General features: G+C 41.2%; 1 protein-coding gene across 1 annotated transcript in view; it reads right to left on the reverse strand.

The window, feature by feature from the left end:
• LOC100158001 (ceruloplasmin (ferroxidase)-like) overlaps positions 13,679 to 27,003 on the reverse strand; it is a 33,092-nt gene continuing 19,767 nt past the window's right edge. Inside the window, 5 exon segments of the mRNA NM_001244603.1 lie at positions 13,679 to 13,838; positions 15,933 to 16,095; positions 20,748 to 20,887; positions 22,805 to 23,006; positions 24,805 to 24,911. Coding sequence (NP_001231532.1) covers positions 15,937 to 16,095; positions 20,748 to 20,887; positions 22,805 to 23,006; positions 24,805 to 24,911 — 608 coding nt within the window. The 3' untranslated portion in view covers positions 13,679 to 13,838; positions 15,933 to 15,936.

The raw sequence follows: 27,003 nt of genomic DNA on the forward strand, positions 1-27,003 counted from the left end.
TACATGTAGGTATAAGCCTGGCTTGGCCAAATGTGGGAGACATGTTGTCCCCACCCTTCAAATGGCCTCTATGGAAGAGTTACAAGAAATAGTGAGGTAATTAGGAATGAAAATATGATCAAAGCCCCTAGTTTCCAAGGACCTGATGAGGAGTTATTTACAGCAGGCGTGAGGGATGTGTCCTGCAGTCCAGATGGTTAGGGACTTTGGTTAGGGACCTTGCTTTCAATTTTCACCCCCATAATGAATCAATCCCTGCAGACAATGGCATCATGACAGCTGATTTGAGACTGAAAATGTATGATGCAGGGGAAAATAGACAGGTAGTTGAAGCCAGAGAGAAAACAACAGAAAGTGAGGAAATTAAAGAAAGGGGCCCAACTAAAATTTCCCTCAAGAAATTATGGCAAGAACTTTTATTAGCTGAGACCGCTAAAGAGCATATAGATACACAACCTAATTGAGTATTTTTAATCTTACAGCATTACCCATTAACGAAATTTAAAAAAAAAACAAAAAACAAAGAAGAAAGAAAGCATTACCCTAAGAAAAAGAGTTCACTCTCCTGACAGCAAGAGAAAAAATGAACGGGCATAAGCTTGTGCTCCATTGCGAGGAAGGTGAAAAACAGTGGTGGATACCCAGACTCCTAGGGGTTCAGAGTGGGGTCAAGGTTGCTCCTTGGTGCTGGCTAAAGGGGGCAACCAGAGGCCCCATGTGGAACTGAGTGTCCCACACCAATAAACAGAATGTTCTGATTTTAGTTGACACTGGTGCCCAGTGCACCCTGATTCATGGGAATCTTTCCTGGTTCTAAGGAGAAATATAAGCCATTGTTGTTTATGGAGGCCAAATGGCATGTGTGAAACAAATAAGCTTATACTCAAAAATTGGAAAGAAGCCTCTCTGTTCTTTTCTGACTGATATTTCACCCATTCTTGAGCATATGTTGGGTGTGAATGTCCTACAGGACCTGGACCTCACAATCACCACAGGCGAGTTCAGCTTGTGAATCTGTGCCTGTGATGGTAGATCATGCCAAATGGGCCCCTGCAAAAGTACCCATCCCTGGGAGAGTGGTGGCAACAATATCACCTGCCATGGGGATAAGAAGAAATAACGACTACCACCAGGGGATTAGAGAATGTAGGGGTTATAAGATGGGTGCCAAGCTTTAATAGCTCTGTGTTGTCAGTAAAATAAAACACCAAACAGCACCCGATGCCTGATAGTAGATTCTAGAGAATTAGACAAGGTAATACCCTCTGTCTTTGCAGCAGTTCCAAACACAACACAACTCGTGGATACGATCTCTTCTCTCAGGACACGTCACTCTGTCTTAGATTTGTCTAATGCCTTTTTCAGCATACACATAGATAAGGGACACCAGGACCAGTTTAGCCTTCATGTGGGAAGAGAGGCAATGGTCTTTACCCTCTTTGCCCAAGGTTATCTGCACAGCCCTACTATGTGTCATGGGATGGTGGCCCCAACTTGGAGAAATGGGCTTCCCCACTCCTTAGCTCTCTACCATTACATTGATGATAGATGATAATCCTGTTAAGCTGTGAAGACTTGCTCTCTCCCAAGCTGCCGTGTCTCTTCAGGAACATTTAAAAAGGTGGGGATGGGAAATAAATGCCATCAAGGTGCAAGGACTGGGACAGCAGTCGAGTTCCTGGGAGTTATGTGTTCTGGTAAGACTAAAGTGATGCCTGAAGCTGTTATTGATAAAATAGAGGTGTGTTTAGGGCCCCTCAATGTAAACAAATAACAAGCCTTAGTAGGTTTTGCTAGGGTACTGGCAGTCTTTTATCTTCCAACTTGCCCAGATGTCGAGACCCCTACATGCCTTAGTAAAAGAGGGAACAGTCTGGGACTGGAGTATCCCACAATAAGAATCTTTTGAAAAGGCTAAGTTGGTTGTCAAACAAGTTCAGGGACTGGTGGTGTTGATACCAGATGCGAGTTGTGAATTGGATGCAAGTGTATATTATATCCGGAAGGCAGTTGGGGTGGCAACAAAATGGGAAACAAGTCTTGCTAGGATTTTGGTCTCAATTATGAAAAGGGGAAGAGAATCAATATGGTCCTATGGAAAAACAATTGGCAGCAGTATACCTAGCCTCACAACAAAGTGAGAGGCTGACCACCCATCAGCGCATGAATTTCCCTGCCTGTTGGGTGGATGGATTCTGGACAAAAGGAGGTTTCAGGTTTATTAGTGGGTGAAGGTCTCATTTTTCCAGTGGCCACAAGACCTCCTACTTGGTGTTACTGTAATTCATTGGCATTTAAATTAGGCTGCCCCTCCCAGGTGGCTTGGAATCGGAATCCTTTGGGAGACCTTGGGTATTCCCTCCACTCTGGTCTTTTATATGGGAATGGGCTGCTCACAGACTCAAATCACCTCTCCAGAAGCATCAGCACAAGGAAATGAAATGTGTTTGCTCATGTGAGTTCCCACCGAGGCCCCTGTATGTAATTTTAGTTTACCTAATGAAAATATTAAGGGACAAAAAGTATGCTATCACCCACTGAGATAAATGCCAAAATGGGGTGGAAGCTGGTAGTGGCCAGTGGTGATCCCAAGTTTGCAGTGTTACTTATGAATGAGGATTTACCTTACCATTTACTTCCTAAGACATTGGTCTTGGGGAGTTCCCGTCGTGGTGCAGTGGTTTACAAATCCGACTAGGAACCATGAGGTTGCGGGTTTTATCCCTGGCCTTGCTCACTGGGTTAAGGATCCGGCATTGCCGTGAGCTGTGGTCGCAGATGCAGCTCGGGTCCTGCGTTGCTGTGGCTCTGGCATAGCCGGTGGCTACAGTATCGATTTGACCCCTAGCCTGGGAACCTCCACGTGCCTCGGGAGCGGCCCTAGAAAAAGGCAAAAAGACAAAACAAAAACATTGGTCTTATTTCTCATAGTGTTTGTCTCATGGATACGTTAGCCTTCAGTGTAAGCAGGCCTCAATGTATGCAGAGATTCACAGTCATTCTGGCTGCTGGATCTGCGGCCTGTCTCTGGTGCCGAGGGGATGCCGTGAGCAATTCACTTGTTCAACCACACAAATGATAGTAATGGCTTGAGTGGTGACCAAAAATCTTCTTGGTGACATGATTCCTATTGATGAAAGTTCTATGTTTGATTATAGTCTTTCTTAAGTCCTTCAGTATTTTCATTATCTCATTTTTGAACTCAGTGTCTATTAGAACGAAGAGGGCTGTTTCATTTTTTGTTCTTTCAGGGGAACTCTCTTGATTTTTTAACTGGGAGTGGCTCCTCTGCCTCCTCATTTTACTTATACTTCTTTTGCTCTAAGAGTTTAGGAGAAACAGTTACCTACTGTGGTCTTGGAGAATTATTTTTATGTGGGAGCATCCCTGTGCAGGCTGTGTTGGTTTGATATTTTTTGGTACAAGAGCTGTTTTTAGTATGGATGTCTACCTCCTCTTTCCTCAGTGTAAGCTGGCCATTGTCCCCTTGATAGGAGGTATGACTGGTGTTGTGGTGACCAGGGCCTGCACTGGGTATTGAGCAGGGCCTCCTCTTTGCTCTGTGGTTATCACAGCCCTATCAGGGGCTGAGTCTGTTCCCTAGTTGTTGGAGTAGAAGCCCCCAGATCTGTTTCTGAGCTAAGGTGTGAGGTATGTGGGATTGGAGCGCTCCCACTAGGAGCAGGAAAACAATGCCTGAGGGACACCAGGGCCAATGGTCTTCCCAAGGCCACCAGTGTAGATCCACTGAAGTCAGGTCCCAGGATGCAGTAGTTGCACACCTGGACCTGCTGTGGGAGCTTATGGAGGGAGCTCAGCCCCTGGGCCAGCTCAGCCCCCAAGTGCATGCTCTCATAAAGCCCAAAGCTGCCAAGGCCAGACTCATCCTGTCTGTAGGGGCACCTGTGGCCCACTTGGATGTCCTGCAGAAGCTGAATTGACACAGCTGGCTGTGGAGCTGTAAATCTATGGCTGGGTTGAAGTTTCAGAGATTTCAGCCCTGCTTTTTATCCTAAAGTGAAGAAGAGCTATCTATGCTTTCAGCAACCCTGCTCAACACCCGCCATGCACCTACCCCACGCTGCCTGGGGCAATCCACCAGCATCTGCTCCAGGGGCCTGTGAAGGGAGGGGGCTGGCTTGTGGAAAAGAAGCTGTTACAGCATTCCAGGCCCTCTCTTCTCACCACTTAACAGTGGGGCTTGCCTTCTATGGCAGCCCTAGCTTCTTTCTCAAACATTCCTGGTTTTGGCACTCTACACTCTCAGAGTCCCAACACTTCAGGCTCTCTCTATGCAGCCAACAGTAGTTTTCTCCCTGGATCTCTCCTCTAAACCCTACGTTCCAGCATCCAGCCCCCACCTGTACCAGCAGGCGTCTCAGGCTGTGATGTATAGGGCCATGGCACAGACTGTCTGTGCAGGTCCCTCTCTATTCTGCCTGCCACAAACTGGTTGTGGTCATGGCCATGGCACATTCCTGGGCCAGAGATCAAACCTGTGCCACAGCAGTGACCCAAATCACAGCTGTGACAATACTGGATCTTCAACCCACTGTGCCACCAGGGGATTCCTGAAGCTCCCTTTCCATCCTGGCTCTCTCCCTGTGGGTGAGGGGGCTTCCCAGGGTGCAGAGATATTTCTTCTCTCACATCTCCCTCCCAGGGATGCAGGTTCTGTCCAGCTTCTTCTTCCCCCTCCTTCTCCCCCCTCCTCCACCTTCTTCTTCTTTTTCCCCTTTGGTCCTAGCTGGTTCGATTATATTGCGCACTTTCTTGTCCTTTCAGGTGTTTGAGGCTATTTACTAGTGTTCAGCAGGTGTTCTGTGAGAACTGTTCCATGTGTGGATGTATTTTTGATCCATTTTTAGGAGGAGGTGAGTTCCGCATACTTCTCCTCCATCTTGATTGGAGCCCTGATTATAGTGATTCTAAACAACATGTTTTTTGCTTAGTGTGAAGCCAGTCAAATGCTTCCTGGATTCCTACGGCTTACTATTTGGGATGGCTTGGGGTGGTTGGGAGCCGAACATGGGGTCTTGATGTTGGTAGTCCCCATCTGCACAGAAAGGACTAACCACACTCAAACAAATCACAGACATATGGGGTGGCTTTCCTACCAAGTCTGCTGAATAACTCACAAGATATTAAATATTTAGACAGGAAAATAAGATGCTTTTTAGACAGCAGGTGCCTTTATGTCTCCCAAACAAGGGGTCTGGATATGTGGAGCTTGTTTATGGTCTTATCTGCCCTATCTGTGGACTGGGCTGATGCACCTTAGACTTTTCTTCCCTCCTGAGCCATTTAGATATTTATACCTACTTACTGGGAATTCCTCACTGATTAGTCCAGGTGGCAGGCCCATGGTAGTTGTCCTGGGAATGGCAAACATATATTTTCCTTCTCCAATACATTCCAATACAATAGGCGCTAAACTAGAAATCCAGTTTACAGCGTGAATGACTCCCACCACTTTGAACATCTCTCTGATAAACCAAGAAACTGCTCAAATGAGAAAGGTGGTGCCTCAAACCCGTACACTTCAGACATTTTGACAGCTGCACAGGGAAGAACGTGTACCTTAATGAGACAGGAATGCTGTGCATATTTACCATCATTCGAATCCAACATAACTGATTTACTCTCTTGTATGAAAACAGTCAGTGATCCAATAGAAAGTTCACTTTTCTGATGCTTTTACTGCTGGTTTACTTCCTTCCCTGGTAAATGGGGAACTTAATATTCTTTTATGCTTAGTAGGAATCTCTTGTTCTCGCTGCTGCTTATACTGTTTCTTCAGGCTAGGAATGCAAGTCACTTCTGGATATCTGGTCAGGGTCTATGTGGGAGAATGATGGATAAAATTATGGGACCATCAAGATGTCAGAGGTGCGGAGTTCCCGTCGTGGTGCAGTGGTTAATGAATCCGACTAGGAACCATGAGGTTGCGGGTTCGATCCCTGCCCTTGCTCAGTGGATTAACGATCTGGCGTTGCCATGAGCTGTGGTGTAGGTCACAGACGCAGCTCGGATCCCGCGTTGCTGTGGCTGTGGTGTAGGCCGGTGGCTACAGCTCCGATTGGACCCCTAGCCTGGGAACCTCCATATGCTGCGGGAGTGGCCCAAGAAATAGCAAAAAAAAAAAAAAAAAAAAAAAAGTCAGAGGTGGGAGTTCCCGCTGTAGCACATTGGGTTAGGGATCCAGTGTTATCTCTGTGGTGGTGAGGGTTTGATCCCCAGGCTGGCACAGTGGGTTAAGGATTAGGCGTTGTTGCAGCTGTGGTATAGGTCACAGTTCTGGCTTGGGATTCTACCCCTGGCCCAGGAACTTCCATATGCTACTGGTCCCCTGCCTCCAAAAAAAAAAAAAAAGAGGTCTGAAGTGCAGTGAATGGCTATTGGCATATTTCACCCCATCTTGAGCCCATACAGATCCTCTTGTTCTTCCACTAACCCTATTCAGGACTGTAATCTGTGGGAAATCACTTCTCTGTCATCAAGGCTTTGTAGTTAATAGATTTTTTTTAATGGCCTTTAGGTCCAAGTGGCCTCTGTGCTGTTAGCCTCTGATAATGAAGATCTTCCTTAATATGTTCCCAGCATCCATGAGACTAGTGACCCATTCATAAAACTTGACTTAGGAATGCACTTCCTGTTTCTAAGTACCTACCCTCACACCATAGGTTAATTATAAAATTGTCCCAATGGCCCCTTGGTGGTGCAGTGTGCAGCTACGAATGTGTCTGGATTGTTGTCTGCATAATCCTACCCAGAGAATAAATTATCCTATATTTATGGATCTATTGATTACATGGAGCTGCTTGCCTTGTTTTTTTAGTCTCAAGTTAGGTGGGTACTTTTCATTTCCTCTGTCCTCCAATAGCCAGCAAGTTTCCAGGCATTTTCTTCTTTCTCATTTCCATTCCACATTCAGACTCAGCCCCATGGGGTGGAAGGTTGGTGATCAGAGCACAGCAGCAATCCCCAAAGTCCCTTCTTCTAGAAAATTCTACCCCCAAAATGCTGGGACAGTTACTGAGCTGAGGGCTTCAGAATATATACTCATAGTATCCCTTATATTTGCGGTGAAATGAAACGGTTAAACAGTAACACCCCTGACCAGTGCAAATAAATATTTTATGGTGTAATGCAGGAAGAGTCATGAAGTCATATTTCTGTCCTATTTTGAGACAGTCGCCCTTTCTGTTAAAAGGCATGTAGCTGCTGTGTGGCAGGAAGTAGGGAGATGGCTCTCAGCCTCGGGACTGTCTGAATAAGAGGGAGAGGCCACTGGGGGCTAATAAAAAATCAGCCATAGACAGAGTTGTTTATTGCAAACCTCCTTACAGTGATTCTGTTTCTGAAAGTGAGGCCTGGCTGCTTGCGGCTCTAAAGCCAATAAAGAGGCAAGGTTGGTGGAAAGGAAACTGCTTTATTTCAGAGGCCAGCAGCTGCGGCCAGAGGGCTGAGGTGATAGGATAGACTCATGTCCAAAGGCTGACTCCCCCACACCCCTGACAACCAGTGGGCAAGACCTTTTAAAGGGGCGTTTCAGGGATATACAGGTAGAGGGAGGGGGCTACAGTCAGAAACATCACAGTCTACTCTGACAGTCATCTTGAAACTGGTCACGCAGTGGTCCGAACAACATCATCTTGATTGGCTTAAGTACAGTTAATCTTCAGTTCTAGGGTCGGTTCATTCCCATTTCCTTGAGTCTAATTCCCAGCATCGTGGCTGTTTATGTCATGGCTGCAGTCTGGTCATCATGTGGTTAACGTCTTCTGCATTGTGAGGGTTTCGGCATCTACAAGACAGCCCATAGGATATGGCTCAGAATATTAGCTGCAGCTCTTGAGAAGGAACTAAAAGTCCTTGATTTTGCTTACTGACTGAACTGTTAGTGTTCTGTCCTGTTTGACTGTTTTCCTTTGCTTCTGTGTTTTTTCATTTTTCTGATTAAACTTATTTTCTTGGCTAAACCTTTTCTACAGACAAAAGGAAGTCCTGCTCAGTTTCAGTTCTAGAGTTGGTACTTAAAAGTGAACTTGGAAAGATGTTGCAATTGATAATTTCTGCATTTAGCACAGACAGAGGTGAGACGAGAAGGCAAAGGGGCCACGGGGAGAGACTCAGCAGAGCATTTCAAGAAGGAGAAGAAGGAAATCTAAACTAGGCCAAATAACCTGTTTTCTTAGCTGTGTCTGTCAGAAGATTTTTACCTCAGAACCCCAGGGTATAGTTTCATAGTTTCTCTTAAGTAATTACTGTATTCCTGTTTAGTAACCCGAGTAACATAACACAAGTTTTAATCATTTTCCACAATTTACTTATTTATTTATTTATTTTTGCTTTTGAGGGCTGCACCAACAGCATATGGAGGTTCCCAGGCTAGGGGTCTAATTGGAACTACAGCTGCTGGCCTACACCACAGCCACAGCAATGCCATATCCTTAACCCACTGGGTAAGGTCAGGGGTGGAACCCGAAGCCTCATGGTTCCTAGTTGGATTAATTTCTGCTGTGCCATGACAGGAACTCTCTACAATTTATTTCTTGTTGACCTAAAGATTTCTGGACTGGATGAATCTTGTCTGCACTTAGCAATCAAGATCCTGGGGCTGATAATGGCTAACGTCTAGGAAGCAGTCTTCTCATGGGGTTCCTGCTGTGGTGCAACAGCATCGGCAGCAGGCGTCTCTGGAGCGCTGGCACGGTGGGTCTGTGGCTCTGATCTGATCCCTGGCCTAGGAACACCATATACTGTGGGGTGGCCAAAAAAGAAAAAAAAAGGAAGCAGTCTTCTTTACAGACTATTGCTTCAGCTTTATTTCTCTCTGGCAAGATACAGTCTCTCATCACCTCCACTGTTCCTGTTCACACTCTCTACTTATATTTCTTTTTGACCCTTGAGAACTGGCTCTTCTCCGTGATGAGAATTTTTAAAAAATCATCTCCACCTAGGACAGTGCTTCACTTTGTTACAGCAGGAGACTCTGAGTACAAAATAGCAGGTTATTCCGGCCATGTCCAGACCACTCTGATGATAGTTTTTTCACAGGAAGTTGTGTAACTCTGGAATTTCATCAGTGAGTGTGATTGCATACAGAACTTTGTTATTGACTTGACCTAGTGTCGTATGATCCTGGCTGGGCCTCTTCTCTATTGGTCAGTTAGGACGGTCTAAGGAGTGATCACACAGATAGGTCATTGGTTGCTCCATCCTCTTTGGCTGCCCATTAGTGGGTCAAGGCCCTGCTCTTCACCTTCCGGCAGGTAAAGGGGTAATAGGCAGGGGAAGAGTGAAAGCCAAAACTGTAATCTAGCAAGAGCCTTGATGGTATTGATGTATTACGGGAAAGGGGAATTTTTTTTAACGGCATAAGATTTCAATTATTCCTTTATTTGTGTTCTCTCACTCCCTTGAATGATGTAGAAATCAAAGCATAGGATTTATTAACAATGAAAAAGAGGAATTTTCTTGTGGTGAGTGGATTAAGGATCTGGCATTGTCACTGCAGCGGCTTTGGGTTGCCGCTGTGGTGTGGGTTCAATCCCTGGCCCAGGAATTTCCACATGCCCCCTGCACAGCCAAAAAACTCCCCAAACCAACCAACGAACCAACCAACCAACCAAAAAACAAATAAGCAATGAAAGAGAACCACAACACTAGAATTATTTTTAGAAAAGATTAAAGAGTAATTCATTCATAAGGTTTGATTACAGAGAACTTCAATGTGTGACTTTCTTGAAACATCTTCCTCCTTTGCCTTTGCTTGACTTCATTCCTGCTGGTTTCAGTTTTGTGCTGGGATAATACACTCTGTGTAGCACTTAACACTTTGATTTGTATCCGGGTCTTACTTTATAAAAGGTGACTGAGTGATGACACGAAGGGCCCAATGCCATAGAAGAAAAGTTTACTGTGACTCACAGTCCCTTAGAAATGAGAAACACTTGTCACGTGGGGCCACTTGGGAGGCACTACAGTTGTTCAGAAGCAGGACCCAGGAGGAAGCATAGACCACAGACTTTACTGGGGTTTCCGTGAAAAATGCAGGGCAGGGCACAGTGAAGAGTTTAGAGCTGCCCACTGTTCTTGGTGAGAGACCCCCTCCCATCTTAAAAGCCATCAATGGCATATTGAGTTGTTCTTACATTGTATCACTCTGACCTCTTTTGCCTTCTCTTCTACGTTAAAGATCCACTCCAATAATCCTGGATAATCTCTGTATCTCAGGTTTAGTTGATTAGCAACCTTAATTTCATCTGCCACCTTACTTCACCTTTGCCATATTAGATAACATACTCACAGGTTCTGGGGATTTGGATGTGGTCATCTTTGGGGGGCATTATTTTGCCAATGGAATACCACTATTAGGGAAACAAAATTCAACTGGGTAAAATTTGAAGATCTTATTGACTTTGTTTAGTGTTTCATAAGTAGGGCAGCATTCCGTCTAGCAAAGAGAAAGGAGCTCTAAGGAGCTGTACAAAATAAAAGATTTTCATAGGCAGAAGGGAATGGGACAAAGAAGTTATACCAGGGAGTTCCCATTGTGGTGCAGCGGAAACAAATCTGACCAGTATCCATGAGGATGTGGGTTCAATCCCTGGCCTTGCCCAGTGGGTTGGGGATCTGGGGTTGCTATGAGCTGTGGTGTAGGTCATAGACGTGGCTCAGATCCTGCATTGCTGTGGCTGTGGCTGGCAGCTACAACTCTGATTCAACCCCTAGCCTGGGAACTTCCATATGTTGCAAGTGAGGCTAAAAAGCAAAATAAATAAATAAATAAATAAATAAATAAATAAATAAATAAATAAAAACGTTCTACCAGCCAAGAAAAGATGGTTGAGGCAAGGTCATCTTCCTTTAGGGGCTGGCAGGGGTCTATTCAAGCAGAGTACCTCACTAGCACTAACCAGGTAATTCCAGATTGACTGGTTTAAAATTCCATTCCTTGGAGAAGACAAAACTATAATTTTAAGTATTAAATCTCAATTTGGTGATGTGGGACTTAGCATACATAAGTCAATTTGGGCCTATTTTCTCTCTCTTTCTCTTTTTAAACAATAAAATAAGTATCAGTGTCTTATTTTACAGATAAAGAAACTATGGATGAGAAAGATTGTACACCTTGTCCAGGACTCCATAGCTAGTGACTGAAGTAGCTGGAATTCAATTGCAGACCTGCCTCCCAGAGATGCACTGTGAGTCTGAGAACATTAGAGCATGGCCCCAGACCGTCTTAGGCTGGGCCTCCAAATCTCTCTGCCCATTGCAAGGATTCTGTCCAGGGTTTGGTGGACAGAATCAGAATCTTCATTCTGTTGGCTTACATAAAAAATGACCAGGTTCAGAGCTGTTTGATTACAAACAAACTTGGGGAATAAAACAATATGATAATTCATTTATCCAAAAAGTAAAGGAAGATGGGTCTATATTATTGGTCTTTAAAAAATTTTGTTTGTTAGATCTACTCAGAAAATGTTTTGGAATAAAGTTTTCTTGCTAAGTATAGAATTTGAGCGTAAGAATGTATATGCTTAAAGCATATTCCTTTAGGTTTTTTTCTTTTTTTTTTTTTTTTGCTCTAAAGTATTTATGTCTAAACAATGGATACTCATCATTAGAATAAGAGCATCTTCCAATAGTTGTACAGGAGACACATCCCACTGACACATTCTTAGTCCTTGACTCTTCCCTGTTAAGAGTGCATACAGATGGCTACACTTCCACTCAACTCCATTTACTAAACCACACTTCATCTAACCATTAAATCATGGATATTATTTTATTTTATTTTATTTTGTATTTTTGAGGGCTGCACCCGCAGCGTATGGAAGTTCCCAGACTTGGGGTCTAATCAGAGCTGTAGCCACCGGCCTACACCACAGCAACAGCAATGCCAGATCTGAGCCATGTCTTCAACCTACACCACAGCTCATGGCAATGCCAGATGCTTAACCCACTGATCGAGGCCGGGGATCAAACCTGCAACCTTGTGGTCCCCGGTCAGATTCATTTCCGCTGCGCCACGACGGGAACTCCAGTTATGGTTAATTTTAGTAGACCATGACTCCTGTTCATCTCTGAATCCCAAAATCTAAGATTGTGTTCTTAAATAAAACAATGAGTGGATGAATTAGGCATTATTCTTGGTGAGATTTGGGCACCATCTCTTGCAGTTTATTAAAGAATATTCTGGTTTTATCAGTAAAACTTTTAAAACTCTCTGATTTGGATGTTTCTTGGCGGGGAAGGGGTGCTAATTGCATGCATACTTAATAGGTTCTTATTTGTTTCAATATGGAAGAGTGAAGTAGTATTATTAATTTTGTTCCATGATGCAATAGCATTATTAATATATTGATTTTTAAAAGTGCCTCTTCTGGAGGCACACCCTGGAGTATTTTTGGGTGAAAAGATACAAGGTCAAAGATTTTCTTGATAATATTCCAGGTACTCATGTGCTACTTATGAAATTAAGAGGTTAAAAAGTTAAAAGAACGAAAAGTCTAACCTTTAGTTTCAATTTCATGCTGAACCTTTTTGTTTAATCAATTCCTGCTTTAAAATATTCCTACTTATTGTCTACCGCAGAGGTTTATTAGCCAACCCACGAGACACTTCTAATCCCTTCTCCCTTTTATTTCTGCTATAGGGGCAACAAAAACTTATTTCCAACTTTCCTTGCATTTAAGAGTAGTCAGATAATAGGGGTTTAACCAATGAGAGATAGGCAGAAGTTGGCTGGGGTTCCTTGGAAGATTTTTGGCTTTCTTGATTAAAAAAAAAAAAAAAAGACATAGTTCATGCTGCTCTTTTTTTCTTCTCTGCCTTCCACCTAGAAATAGTATTTGGAGTTACAGCAACCATCTTGCAACCATGAGGCAGCAGTCATGGGGGAAAGGAGAAGGGCATTAAAGACACAGGCTGTCATATCATCAAGTTGCTAGTCCAACTCTAGTGGCCACCTTTGTCTTTACTTTTTAAAATATTTGAGACAAACACCATTGATAATCCCCTCTTAGCTGGGTTTTCTGTTATTTGTAGTGGAAGACATCCCAGCTGTTAATATTGCTAGATACAAGGTCAGAGCATGAGTCCTTATTTTTGGTTCTGGAAAGCTATAGCTTCTGTATTCTGAAAACTGTAGTCTTCCAAGCCCAAGGCATGGTAGTATATGGATTTGCATTTTAAAGACTGATTCAAATGCTTACTCATGTTATGAGAATTTCATTTTTTAAATGTTTGCAAATGTCACAGTTTAGGGTAATGCATTTTTTCCCCTTCTTTTTACAGCCACACTGTGGCATACGGAAGTTCCCAGGCTAGGGGTTGAATCGGAGCTGCAGGTGAGGCCTAAGCCATGGCAATGCAGGATCCAAGCTGCATCTGTGACCTAAGCAGCAGCTTGCGGCAACACTGGACCTCTGAGCGAGGCCCGGGATTGAACCCATTTCCTCGTGGACACTGTGTTGGGTTCTTAACCCACAGAGCCACAATAGGAACTCCAGTTTAGGGTAACGTCTTAGATGGTATATCTTTTTTCTAACCAAGCTAGACTTCCATTTGTACTTGCTCTATTTGTCCCTCTGGCCCAAATCCACTGCATTTGTTATACCCCTTTAGACTCTACTCCATGGACACAGTCACAGAAAGAGGAAGCAGGTCATCATGAAATTTACCAAGAAAATTTTTATTTCAAGCTAGCTTTCCTGGTATATTGCCGTGAAAGTCCTTAGACAGCCTCTTCTACACTCCTGATGTTTTTCTTCTTCAGCAACTTTACCTCTGCTACTGGACTTAACATTCATAGCAGGCAGATATTTGTGCTGTAGAAAAGAAAGTTTCGTGAAGTTTTAAGTTTGAATTTTAAACTAAATGAATACACCCTTTAAGGAAAAATAAAAAGTTTATCTAAATCTTAAGAACTTCCTTAAAATGATTACCATTGCTTTTACAAGAAAAAGTTTACTTACTAAATTGATAGCAACATCATGGTCACTCTGCTACGTGGACATAAGACCTGAAGACCCAGCCAAGTTTAGCTTTATAGTATTTGTAACACAAATTCTAGCTTCTCAAAGGAAAAGTATAAATGGGAAATTTATTTCTTGTACAGCACCCCCAAATCTCTTTTATTAAGAATGAAAATGAAAGATTATAGAAATAAGAGTAATAATCACTATAACTGTGTTATTACTAATATTAGTATTAATATGGTGTTGTAGGTAAAAATTATATGAATTTTTGGCTTTGTGAGAAATGCAGTCCTTATATTCAGAGAGGACCCCACAGACAAATTATCCACAGACTCCAGAGCAGCACAGCATATTTTAATTAGTGTATGATATATATGTTCCATATTTTTCCTGATTTTATCTTTAAAAAAAATTCTTTTTAGGGCTACACCTGCAGCATATGGTAGTTCTCAGGCTAGGGGTTGAAATGGAGCTGCAGCTGCTGTGACCCTAGAGCTGAGCTATGTCTGCGACCTACACAGAAGCTCACAGCAATGCCAGATTCTTAACCCACTGAGCAGGGCCAGGGATTGAACCCACATCCTCATGGATACTAGTTGGGTTTGTTACCACTGAGCCACAATAGGAACTCAATTTTTCCTGATTTTAAAAGTAATTTAAACTTTACAGTAACCTCAGTAGAAACAGAAATGTACAAGAAGAAAATAAACCCTACTCATAATTTCACTGCCTAGCAAGAGTCACTAATAACATTTCAGTAAATTTTTGTTTTGTGTGTGTGTGTGTGTGTGTGTGTGTGAAATCTAGATTATATTTCAAATACTCTTTTGCAGACTGCTCTTTATCACTTATTATTGTACTATAAGCATTTTTCCATTAAAATTTTAGGGCATGATTTTTAAAGTTGGCTAATACTTTAGATGATAAATGTAGCAAAACTTGTAGACCATTTCCTTGTTTTCAGTTTTCCACTAGCACAGAACAACATGGTGATAAATATTTTTCAGCATTGTTGGTAATTTTCTGTGATCAACTGTCAGGTAAAATTACCGAGTCAAAATATTAGAATCATTCTGTCACAAAATCAAAAGATAATAACTTCATGAATAGTCTAAGTAACTAAGGAACTGAAGAATATCTCTCATAGTGAAATTGTTAATACACTGTTTTGGAGAAAGAGGAGATGGAATGAGAAGAAATAAAAAGTCACTTGAATGTGAAAATCAAATTAGTAGAATTGTTATTTCATTTCTTTCTAGAATTGTGGGAACAGTTTATAGTTCCACCAAATTAAGTGCCATGCACTATCTTGCCACATTGTTATTGACACAATCATTGAAAAAATAAATGTTTGCCAAATTGATGGCTTCCTCATTCAAAAAGTGTCTTTTTTTATTTTTTTTTTTATTTTACAGCCACACCCATGGCATATGGAAGTTCTTGGGCCAGGGATTGAATCTGAGCCACAGCTGTGACCTACGCCACATCGGATCCTTTAACCCACTTCACCGGGGTAGGGATCAAACCTGCATCTTCATGGTGACCCAAGCCCAGCCGCTGCAGTCGGGATTCTTATCCCACTGCTCCATAGCAGGAACTCCAAACTGAATTTTTAAGTGATTTGATTATGATCAAGTTTAGATATCTTTACGGATTCAATGTCATTTATATTTCATGTTCTATGAATTATCTGTTTAAATCCTTATGCATATAGTATGTGAATCTAGAAATCACATTTGACTCTAGAGTATCTTTTATCAGATCAGATGCTATTACCTATATTTGAAAAAGAAAATAAAACTAGAATATCTTGGTCATATCAATACAGTAATTTCTGAATGAATAAGTGGTGTGTCACATCATGTAGATGTCCAGTGGATCAGATATCCTTATATAAACACTGAATTTATTTAAATACCATCACTTCTAATTAATTTGCCTTACCTTTTTACTCAATTACAGTGTAAGTGCTTTCCATTCCAGCTGTAATGTGTACATTGACATGGCAATGAAATAACCAGGTTCCAACATCTCTTGGATACATTTTCACAGTTTTATAGACCCCAGGAGGAAGATCGTAAACATCAGAGTGATACAGTCCCATATCCTCAACGAAAAGACAAAAGGCAAACAAATAGCTTATGAAATGAATCCGTCATTTATGCACCTCACCATTTGCTAGAATTCCTCATTTCTACATACTTTGCCAGATGACGATTAGAAAGCATTCACTACCATGGCACTTCTTTGAGTGCAACTGAGAGTTTAGAGGAGGAGCAAGCCCCAGAACATTTTGGTGAGACAGGCCACATGAAAACATCTCATTCTAGGAGTTCCCTTTGTGGCGCAGTGATTAACGAATCTGACTAGCAACCATGAGGTTGCGGATTCGATCCCTGCCCTTGCTCAGTGGGTTAAGGATCTGGCGTTGCCGTGAGCTGTGGTGTAGGTCACAGACTCGGCTCAGATCCCACATTGCTGTGGCTGTTGTGTAGGCTGGTGGCTGCAGCTCCGATTCAATCCCTAGCCTGGGACCCTCCATATGCCGCGGAAGCGGCCCTAGAAAAGGCAAAAAGACAAAAAAAAAAAAAAAAAAAAAAAAAAAAAAAAAAAAAAAAGAAAACATCTCACTTTAAAAGGATGCCTGTGTCGGTAACCGTGTTCGATACCTTGTCAGGGTCTCATATAGAGCTCTCTAGATTTCAGAGAAAGTCGGTTTCACAAATCCCAATAGTTTTAACTGAAATATTTCCAACTGGGTATGTTGGTGATGTGAAGATGATCATTTCTCGAGATGTAGCTAATCAGGAAAACTCATGGTTACTGGAAGGAGAGGGGCCACGTCTGCCTTCTGGTGTTGGGCCTGAGGGCTGGGGGCTTAATGGCTAATCTCTCTCCTAAGCAGTGAACCTGATGTTTAGGAGATCACCTTGTCTGTAAGCTACTTTGCTTTTGATAAATTAAGCCTGGGACCTGGCTCAGGTGGATTAGGAAGAGAGTAAGAGGGAGATGAATTTCTCTGCATACTAAAATGGGAGGTATTTGGAGGATGAGGGATGTGTTGGAGAGTGCAGCGCAGGAGGGGGCCAGGATAATTTGAAGAGAGAAGAGAAGTCAAGAGAGTCTGGAGAGGAAGAAAGCAGAGAAAGAAGTCTTGAGGGTGAGAGTAAAAAGTAGGAGTGCCAGAGGTTCTCAGCAGTGCATAACGGAGAGATAACTGAAGACAGGAGCATTTAATGTCAAATGGTAACAATGAATGGTAATGTTTTCAAGGTGCAATATAGGAAAAAAAAACCCTCTCATTTACCCCCAAAATTTCACTTGAAGTCTATGACCCACAGGGGCCTTGATTTTGTGCTCACTTAGGTGAATCATAGGAAAAGGGGGTGTGTTCCAATTTGGAGCTGCACAGAGAGCTGAGAAAACACCAGCCATGGGAGGTGAGAGGCAAGAAAGCTGAGCGGCAGCAGGAAATAAGAATTGGAGATGGCTAGAAGAAGTTTAGGCTAAGACTTCCCAGAGACATTGGAAAGTGGAGAGGTGGAAGGCTGAGCTGTCTCCCATTGGAGCCAGAGAGGGGGCTTGAGTCATTGCTGTTTGGGGAAATTAATTTTGCCTCTAATACGGATGACACAGATGCATTTCTAACGTGTCAGAAAATTTAGAGAACAATATGCAACAATTCTGAGCATTGACAATGTCCAAGGAACCAGTAAATGTACCTAGAGCTCTAGCACTGAGGGAAACCATAACTTTGGGGAATAGGAGGTGACTGGCTGGCTTGTCCCAAGATCCAGTTAGTGCCCCCAGAGGGCTGTTCTGCAGTCCCTAGATGTTCCAGAGGGTAAAGCCCAGTGTCTACATCATTACTGGAGTGATTAAATTCCACCTCAAGGGAAGGTGTGCCCATTTGTGATGGGTTTATAGTGAGTGGCTAGAGTTGACAGCTGGTGGTACTAGGCTCTGTGATATGAATAGGATCATCCTTAAGGGAGGCCATGTTGTGAAGAGGTTAAGAGTGAGGGGCCCTGGAGTGAGAGCCAGGGGTTCAAATCCTATGTTTAACACTTTTCTGATTGAAGGAATTTTTTTTTTTTTTTGTCTTTTTATGGCCGCACCTTTGGCATATGGAGGTTCCCAGAATAGGGATTGAATCGGAGCTGTAGCCTCTAGCCTACACCATAGCCACAATAACGAGGGATCTGAGCCATGTCTGTAACCTACACCACAGGTCATGGCAATACCCGATCCTTAACCCAATGAGGAAGACCAGGGATTGAACCCACGAACCCGCGTCCTCAGGGATGCTATTCGGGTTTGCTAACCACTGAGCCACGATGGAAACTCCCTCTGGAGGAAAGTTCTTTATCTTGTTAATCCTTCATTTCATTTCCCTATACAATGGTGAAAAAAGAGTACCTATTTCGTAAGAAAGTTGTAAGAGTTTAATGAGAAATCCATGCAAAGCACTAAGCATAGCATCTGGCACATAAGGACTTCAAGATGAGCTATAATGATCACTAGAGCAATGTTGCCATAAATCCCACTTAATCTGACACCTCATGATATGATTATTTATGTTGATGTAGCCCCTGAAAGATAACTCTGATTTCCTTTCATTTCCACACAATACTTGGCATGGTTCTAGAAATATCACAGGCATTTGCTGAACTGAGCTGTCTGAACTGAATAAATACACTGTAGAAAATTATAATCAGATTGAATGTCTTTCACTCTAATTTTTAAAGTTTAATATAAATAGTTATGAACTTAATAACAATCTTATTATCTCAGCTTTCCTTAAAAAAAAATATTGGGGGCATAGATGGAAGCATAGAAAAGTCATGACTGTTGGAACTGGGCAATGGGTAAAGGGGTTCATTATATTATTCTGTTTAGTTTATTATAGAAAATTCCCTGAATAAAAATAGTTTTTAAGCAAAAAAAAAAAAAAATAGGTCTAGGAATAGATTTGTTTATTCAAGGGAGAAAGCAACACACGAATAAAGCTTTGTATAAATCACCATGCACACTCATCTAATTTATTTCTATGATAGATCCGGAGCATTAAGGAAACTATGAACTGAATACATCTAGAATTCAGGAAAGCTTTATGTAAAGCTATCGCTGTGTGTAAAAGATAGACGTATCATGCCAAATGGTTGGATTAAAAGATTACGATGTCAAATGCATAAAATATAGTTGGTCCTTAATTGTACATGAATGTTTATATAAGGGATTATAATCAGAAAATAAAGAGAAAGGTCTTTAAGTAAATGATAGTAACTTGGAAATAGAAAGAGGAGGGATAAAATTAAAAATATTTATAACAAATTAGAGAAGAGTCATCAAAAGTGGTCAGTAAAAAAACAATTGTAAAGACATATGACTGGTTAAGTAACAGAAAGCAATTCAGACAGAAAATATAAAAAGACAAGAGCTCATAAAATACAAACAGTTGGTAGTAATAATAGTCATAATAATAATGGTACCATAAAACTGGTTCCATATTTTAATTTTATAACAAATGTTAAAGAAATGATAGAATTGGAGAGCCAACATTTGTAACCCATTATGAAACTGGAGTCAAGTAAGGATACTCTTGTAACCACAAGATGAAAAGTTGTTGTAGAATAAAATACATAAAAATGTCACTTCAGAAATTGCTTATTAATTACCATAGGAAGATGATACTTTTCTTTTCTTGACTGAGCCTGCAGCATATAGAAATTCTCAGGCCATGGATCAAACGTGTGCCACAGTAGTAACAATGCTATATCATTAACCACTAGGCCACCAGGGAACTCCCAGGAAGATCATACTCTTTAAAATAGGAGAATGGTATGCATCGCCTTTGCAAAGTTATCAGACTTAGCCTTAATAATATTAGGGCTTATTGACATCGTGTGCCTCTTCAAGTGATGTATTTGGAGTACACTGTGTCACTATGCAGTGTTCTTGTCAAAGGTAATTGACACGGATCCATTCATGAGAAAACTATCAGAATAATACAGAATATGGAACATTCTACAAAATTGGCCTGGATCCTTCAAACATGAAATATGAGAGATCAAGAAAAAAAGGCAGAGGGTCTCCTGATTTTAGGAGAGATAGGACAATGACAACCAAATGCTAAGCATAAATGATTAGATCTTGGATTTAAAAAAAAAAAAAAAAAAACAGCTACAAAGCGTGTTTGGGGACAACTGGTGATATTTGAATGGATTGTGTGTTAGATTATATTACTGAATTAATGAGGGGTGTGATAATATTGTTACTGAGGCAGAGATCGTCTTTATTCTTAGGATGTACATGCTTTAGTATTTAGGGGTGAAGAGTCATAATATTTGCAATTTACTTTTAAATGGGTGAAAAAAAACAGAGAAAGCAAATGTAGCAAAATGTATGAGCACTAAAGTATTTTTCTTTTATGTTACTGAGAATTTAAAAGTTAAAAAATAAGTTGGAATAGAAAGAGTGAAACTGAAGAAATTATGGATGTCTTATTCACTTCTTGAGTAACATCGGACTAGAGTAAGAAACTCGATTTATGTATTCACAAGCATTTATAAAATGTCTGTTGGATACAAAGAGGTAAATGTATAACTATTAGCTTGCATCAGATATTTTGCAAATTGTGTTCAATCTCAGTTCTGGCTTGGCCATGTCCTTTCCTGTCCTGTTATCTTGCCATGCTGCCTCAATAACTGGATTGCAAGGTATCATAATGATTCAGTGGAGCAGCCCCAGGGCTCTTACCGTGAATTCAAAGCTGTGGCCGTGAAAGTGAACTGTATGGAGGTCAAACTCACCCCCCATGCCAATCAGATACCAATTCACTTCATCCCCAACGTGAAATGTTAGGCCTTGGTTAGTTCCAAACATTCTTCCATTAATTGCTGTGGGGGGGAAGTGGACACAGTTTATTATTTTCAACAAGGATTTGAAATAGTAAGTATTTTTAAAACGTCTTATTAGAAAGCCTCATGGGTATTTCCAGAGGCTATGTGGATTTTAAAGCCAGCCTAAGAAGCTCTTAAATATGACCAAGCCATTCATTCATGGCTATGTCTACTGCTAGAGCATTTTCCCTGCCCAAGGAAAAGAGGCCCTGACTTTGCTTTAACATAATTGGGTTGTTATGGAATATTTTATGACCAAGGATATTTAAATATGTCTATATATTTAAAGTATCTTAACAGTATCATAAGAGGCTTAGACTATCAGGAGTGTGTTCCCATTTAACCGCCTTAAGTCAGACCTTCATGATCTATAATGAGTATGACTGGAATGGCCATTCGCCTGAAGTCCCCACCTCTAATTCCCTCCAGCTGTGGCTTCCCACAGGTAAGAGCAAGAAAATATTAAAAAAATGTTCATATGTTCTACTTTTGACTTTTCTATTTCGTGTGCATCTTTGGAAATAGATAAAATATGTTATACAGTGGCAAAAATATATAATTAATAACCATATAGCTATGGAGGTTGGGCTCTAACACTTTTAGCTGATGGAGGGGTATAATGGGACAAAACTAGGAGACTCTGCTTTAGATGAGTGCTTCTCAAACTTTAATGTGCACGTGGCCGGGAATCTTGTTAAAATGCGGATTGTGATTCACTAGATCTCTAAAGCGGAAACTGCATTTCCAAAAAGCTCCCAAGTGATGATGCTCCTGCTGGACCATGGACCACACTTGGAGCACAACTACCAGAGTTGTTCCTAATACACATAACCATTCCTATAATCCCTAGCTCAGTGCTCTTGAAGCCTTTAGTACAGTGATTCTCTTAATAGGATTTTGTCCTCCAGGGGACATCTGGTAATGCCTGAAGACATTTTTTAGTTGTCACAACTTGGGGGGAGGTGCTACTGGCATCTAAGGGGTTAAGGGTATGGATGCTGTTAAATATCCTATAACATACAGGCCAGCCCCTACTGCAAAGAGTTATCAGATCCAAAATGTCAGTAGGGCAAACTTGAGAATCTTTGGTTTAGATCAAGTCCAAATTCTTAAAAATGTATTCAAGGTCTTCCCTACTCTGTTGATTTTTTCTTTCCAGGTGCTGTGTGACTTAGCTCACATTCCATCTCTCTGGAATGTCATTCCCTTCCTTCTCCACAAGACAGACTCCTAGATGTCCTTAAATACTCAACTCAGAGGTCTCCTTCCCTTTGTGAAAACTTTCCTGGTGTCCTAAGTAAGACTCTAAAACACAGCACTATGGGAGTTCCTGTCATGGCTCAGCACTAACAAACCTGACTACCATCTATGAGGATGGGGGTTCTATCACTGGTCTCAATCTGTGGGTTGGGGATCCAGCGTTGCTGTGAGCTGTGATGTAGGTTGTAGACACAGCTCACATCCTGCATTGCTGTGGCTGTGGTGTAGACAGGCAGCTGTAGCTCTGATTCAACCCCTAGCTTGGGAACTTCCATATGCTACAGGTGCGGCCCTAAAAATACAAAAACAAACAAACAAACAAAAAAAAACACAGCACTGTGTTTATATTTCTGTCACAACATCCCCCCCTAGTTAGCCTTGTATTGTAGCAACATACTGAACAACTTGAAGGAACTGGCCTCATATTACTGCTGTGTTTCTTCTTAGGGCCCATATTGTATATATATATAACCTTCTTCTTTGTCTCACTGAGTAAGATTTGGGATCCAGAAAATAAAGTATGGGGTTCTTAAATTCCATGATTAATAAGAAGTAAATATATACATAGTATATATCTTTTAAAAACCTTCATCTGCTCCCTTTGGGCAGAATAACCTGTAGAATAAAGTTGGTGAGTCAATGAATGAACATTACCGTGCATTTGGTTGCTGAGGTCAAAAACAGGATCATTCCTGTCTACTTGGTTTGGTTCCCGAGAATAGGTATTGATGTTTTCTTCAAAGTACCAGGATAAGTTCTCATTAAAAATCATGAAGTGGAGAACACGGTGTACTATGCTGGGTTTGATGCCTTTTCGACATATGATCAAAGGACCTACCAGTCCGCTGTTAAGGTCCTAAAGAGGCAAAGCAAGTTTATGAACTAGACCCACAACTAAAAATGTTCTCCAGTCAAGGAAAAGAGTGGAAACAAGTTTTAGTTTGAATAAGGTCAGATCCTGAGTGTTTAATAATTAGAATTCTAAGTCTGAGCCTAAGGAGCAAAATGTTTGACATGCTAAATTCTTTGATTTTTTTTTTCTTTGCTTTTCATGGCTGCACTTTTAGCATATCGAAGTTCCCAGGCTAGGGGTCAAATTGGAGCTGTAGCAGTCCACAGCCACAGCAATGTGGGATCCGAGCCACATCTGTGACTTACACTACAGCTCACGGCAACGCCAGATCCTTAACCCACTGAGCAAGGCCAGGGATAGAACCCAAATCCTCATGGATCATAGTCCACTGAGCCACAACAGGAATTTCAACATGCTAAATTCTTGATTGAAGAAAAACTCTCACCTCATAGAAAGCAAACTTACAGTTATTAAAGGGGAAAGATGGGGGAGGGATAAATTAGGATCTGGGGATTAACATACACACATACTACTATATGTTAAATAGGTAAACAACAAGGACCTACTGTATAGCTCAAAGAACTATACTCAATATTTTGTAACAACCTATAAAGGAAAAGAATCTGAAAAAGGATATGTATCTATGTATAACTGATTCACTCTGCTGTGTACCCAAAACTAACACAGTTTAGTAAATCAACAATACTTCAATTAAAAATAAAATAAATGAAAGCAAAACAAAGCAAAGTAAAAAATTGTCATCTTGGTCATGAGCATTGAAGTCTAAAGAAAATAAGAAACTCCTGAAAAGGATTTTAGACACATTCCTCAGCGGATTTAGCTCTATTTTTGAAATTTCAATTACAAAGCAGAACTTCGGTTTAATTACAATTCCCTGGCATTGGAGTTGGTTGACAGACATGTCTAAAGGCCTCAGATTCTCTCCCCTGCAATGCCTCTGCCCCTGCAGGCTCTTTCAGCTGGGAGCCTTGATTTGTTTATATTCATTTTGTTTTTGGGTTGAATGTCTGTGTCTGTTCTTGTTTTTGGCAGAGAGTAGGCCAAAAATAACTAAAAGGCCAAAGAGGGAACTGGTTTTTTTTTTTGTTGTTGTTGTTGTTGTTTTTTGGTAATGAAAATAAACTGAAACTCCAGAGTTGAGAGTTTTTAAAAGATATATACTATGTACTGGAGTTCCCGTCATGGTGCAGTGGTTAACAAATCCAACTAGGAACCATGAGGTTGCCGGTTCAATCCCTGGCCTTGCTCAGTGGGTTAAGGATCCGGTGTTGCTGTGAGGTGTGGTGTAGGTCGCAGAAGTGGCTCGAATCCCGCATTGCTGTGGCTGTGGTGTAGGCCGGTGGCTACAGTTCCAATTAGACCCCCAGCTGGGAACCTCCATATGCCATGAGAGCAGCCCAAGAAATCGCAAAAAGACAAAAAAAAAAAAAAAAAGATATATACTATGTACATATTTATTTCTTATTAATCATAGAATTTAAGAACCCCATACTTTATTTTCTGGATCCCAAATCTTACTCAGTGAGACAAAGAAGAAGAATATATATATTCTATATATACATATATATATAAAATCATTTTGGAAGATATCCTAAATCTAAGTAATCATAATGTAATAGTTCACTTTGCTCTTGAAAAATGCAAACCTGTATAGGATTAAAAGCTAAACAGTATTTAGAAGTTTACATGAAACTAAGATTTTTTTAAAGAAAAATAAACTCCTTTCTTTCATTATTATTTCTAAGAGGAGACAGGATAAAAACAGTGATTTAAAGTTTACCTTAACCACATCCACAGTTGAATAATAAAACCAAGGTATGCACTCAAAGTCCTTTGAAGTGGGACCACTTCTTTCAGGAATCTGCCAAACATATGTTTGGATCTCTCCTAAATAGGCAAATACAGTGTATTAAAATAGAGTCTTTTAAATCACGCTTCTTTATGGAGAACCAGATAAAGACCAAATACTAAAGCCATACATATATTAGGCAGCACAGTCCTCATTTTCATTTCTGGCTCTACTGCTCCTTGCTTTGTGATCTTAGTCAATGTGTTTACAGTTTCTGGGCTTCTGTTTCTTCATGTGCATAAAACAGGGATTTAGGGATTAGATAACATGGTGCAAAGGAAGCCCCTGATGTTGCATGACCCGGCTCATGGGGCAAGGTTGATGTCATTATCAATGTTGGCTATTATATTCTCAGAATTATTGGATCAAAATTTTAGAGTGATTCTGCCATTGAAAAAATGTCAATCGTTACGTAACTCACTCACTTGCTCAACGAATATGTATCGTAGCGAAGAGAAGTCAGGCTTTGAAATGTGACAGAATTGCCTTGAATCACAACTCTGAACCTTCCAATTTGTGGATCACATATGCCTCCTCCCTGGCCCCAAAATTGTTTGCATTAACCCTACTTAATTTGAACCCTCTTGACTTTTGCAGGAAAGTTCTTTTGATCCCACCCTCACCCCCTCACTGTATCATACTACCTCTCCCCCTCCCAGAGGCTGAAGTTAATTTCCCCAGGCACCGGTCACACAGTATTCCTTCTCCACTAAGCACCCCCATCCTCAGCCTCCCCACTTCTAAATCTTTAACAATCATCTTAGTACTAACCACCTGACTTCTGGCATACCACACAGTGCCAGAGGCACAGCAGGTACTCAGAAATGTTTGTGAAGTGCCCTTAATGTGATCCTTTCCTGACTAATCAGAACAGAATGCTGACTAGCAAACTCGCTGGATAGAAACTCCCCCCATAGGACTGCCTTTTTTAAAATCAAAAGGGAGTATTCCTCATACCATTAAAGTCTATCTTTAGTCTCTCTGCTGCACAAATATTTCCTTTCTGAATTTGGCTCTTTCCTTGATACCCTTAGTCTCCAGACCTACTTATTTTGGTGAGCAACTATGGAGGACATTCTATATGTTCTTTTCAGGTCCCCTTTGACAAACGTTCACCAGGTATCAACCCTCTCACCGACAGCCGCGGCTGAAGAGAACCACTGACCCCAATCCTCCATCCAAAGACTGAAGCAGAGACAAAAAGGTACATCTCTTTTACCCCAACTCAGGACAGCTAAGGGCCACTCAAGCTTCAGAAGTTCTCAAAGGGCTGGCTGTGACTTCTATTGAGGCTGCATCTCTGTTAAAGCTTTCCCCTACCCATTTCTGCTTCTTTCTTTTGTCCCCCCCATAGCTGTTGATCCCAAGAGCGCTCACTACCTGCACACAAACTACCATATGATCCAGCAAATACAATCCTGGATATATATCCAAAAAATAAAAGACTAATTCAAAAAGATACATGGACCTCAATGTTTTCACAGCAGCATTATTTACAATAGCCAAGATATGGAAGCAACCTCAGTGTCCTTTTACAGATGAATGGATAAAGAAGATGTGTTATAGGAGTTCTTGCTGTGGTGCAACAGGATTGGTGGTGACTTGGGAGCTCAGGGATTCAGGTTCAATCTAGCCTGGCTCAGTGGGTTAATGATCTGGTATTCCTGCAGCTGCAGCTTAGGTCTTGCCTGCAGTTCAGATCTGATCCCTGGCCTGGGAACCCCATATGCCACGAGGCAGTCGAAAATAAAAATAAATAAAAAATAAAAATAAAAAAAGATGGGGAAAGCTTTAAAAAATAAAAAAGTAAAAAAGATGTCTTTTATGTATATACACACACATATATATACACACACATATATGTTGAATATATAATTTCACTATGTATATAATGAGATACTACTCAGCCATAACAAAGAATGAAATTTTGCCATTTGTGACTACATGGATGGACCAGGAGGGTAGTTCACTTAGTGAAATAAGTCAGACAGAGAAAGAAATACTGTATGATATCACATATGTGGAATCTAAAAAATAAAACACACTAGTGAGTATAACAGAAAAGAAACCAACTTATAGATACAGAGAACAAACCAGTGGTTATCAGTGGGGAGGGGTAAGTGGGAAGGG

Source organism: Sus scrofa, chromosome 13, assembly GCF_000003025.6.
Source record: "Sus scrofa isolate TJ Tabasco breed Duroc chromosome 13, Sscrofa11.1, whole genome shotgun sequence".
In the NCBI taxonomy this organism is placed as follows: domain Eukaryota; kingdom Metazoa; phylum Chordata; class Mammalia; order Artiodactyla; family Suidae; genus Sus; species Sus scrofa.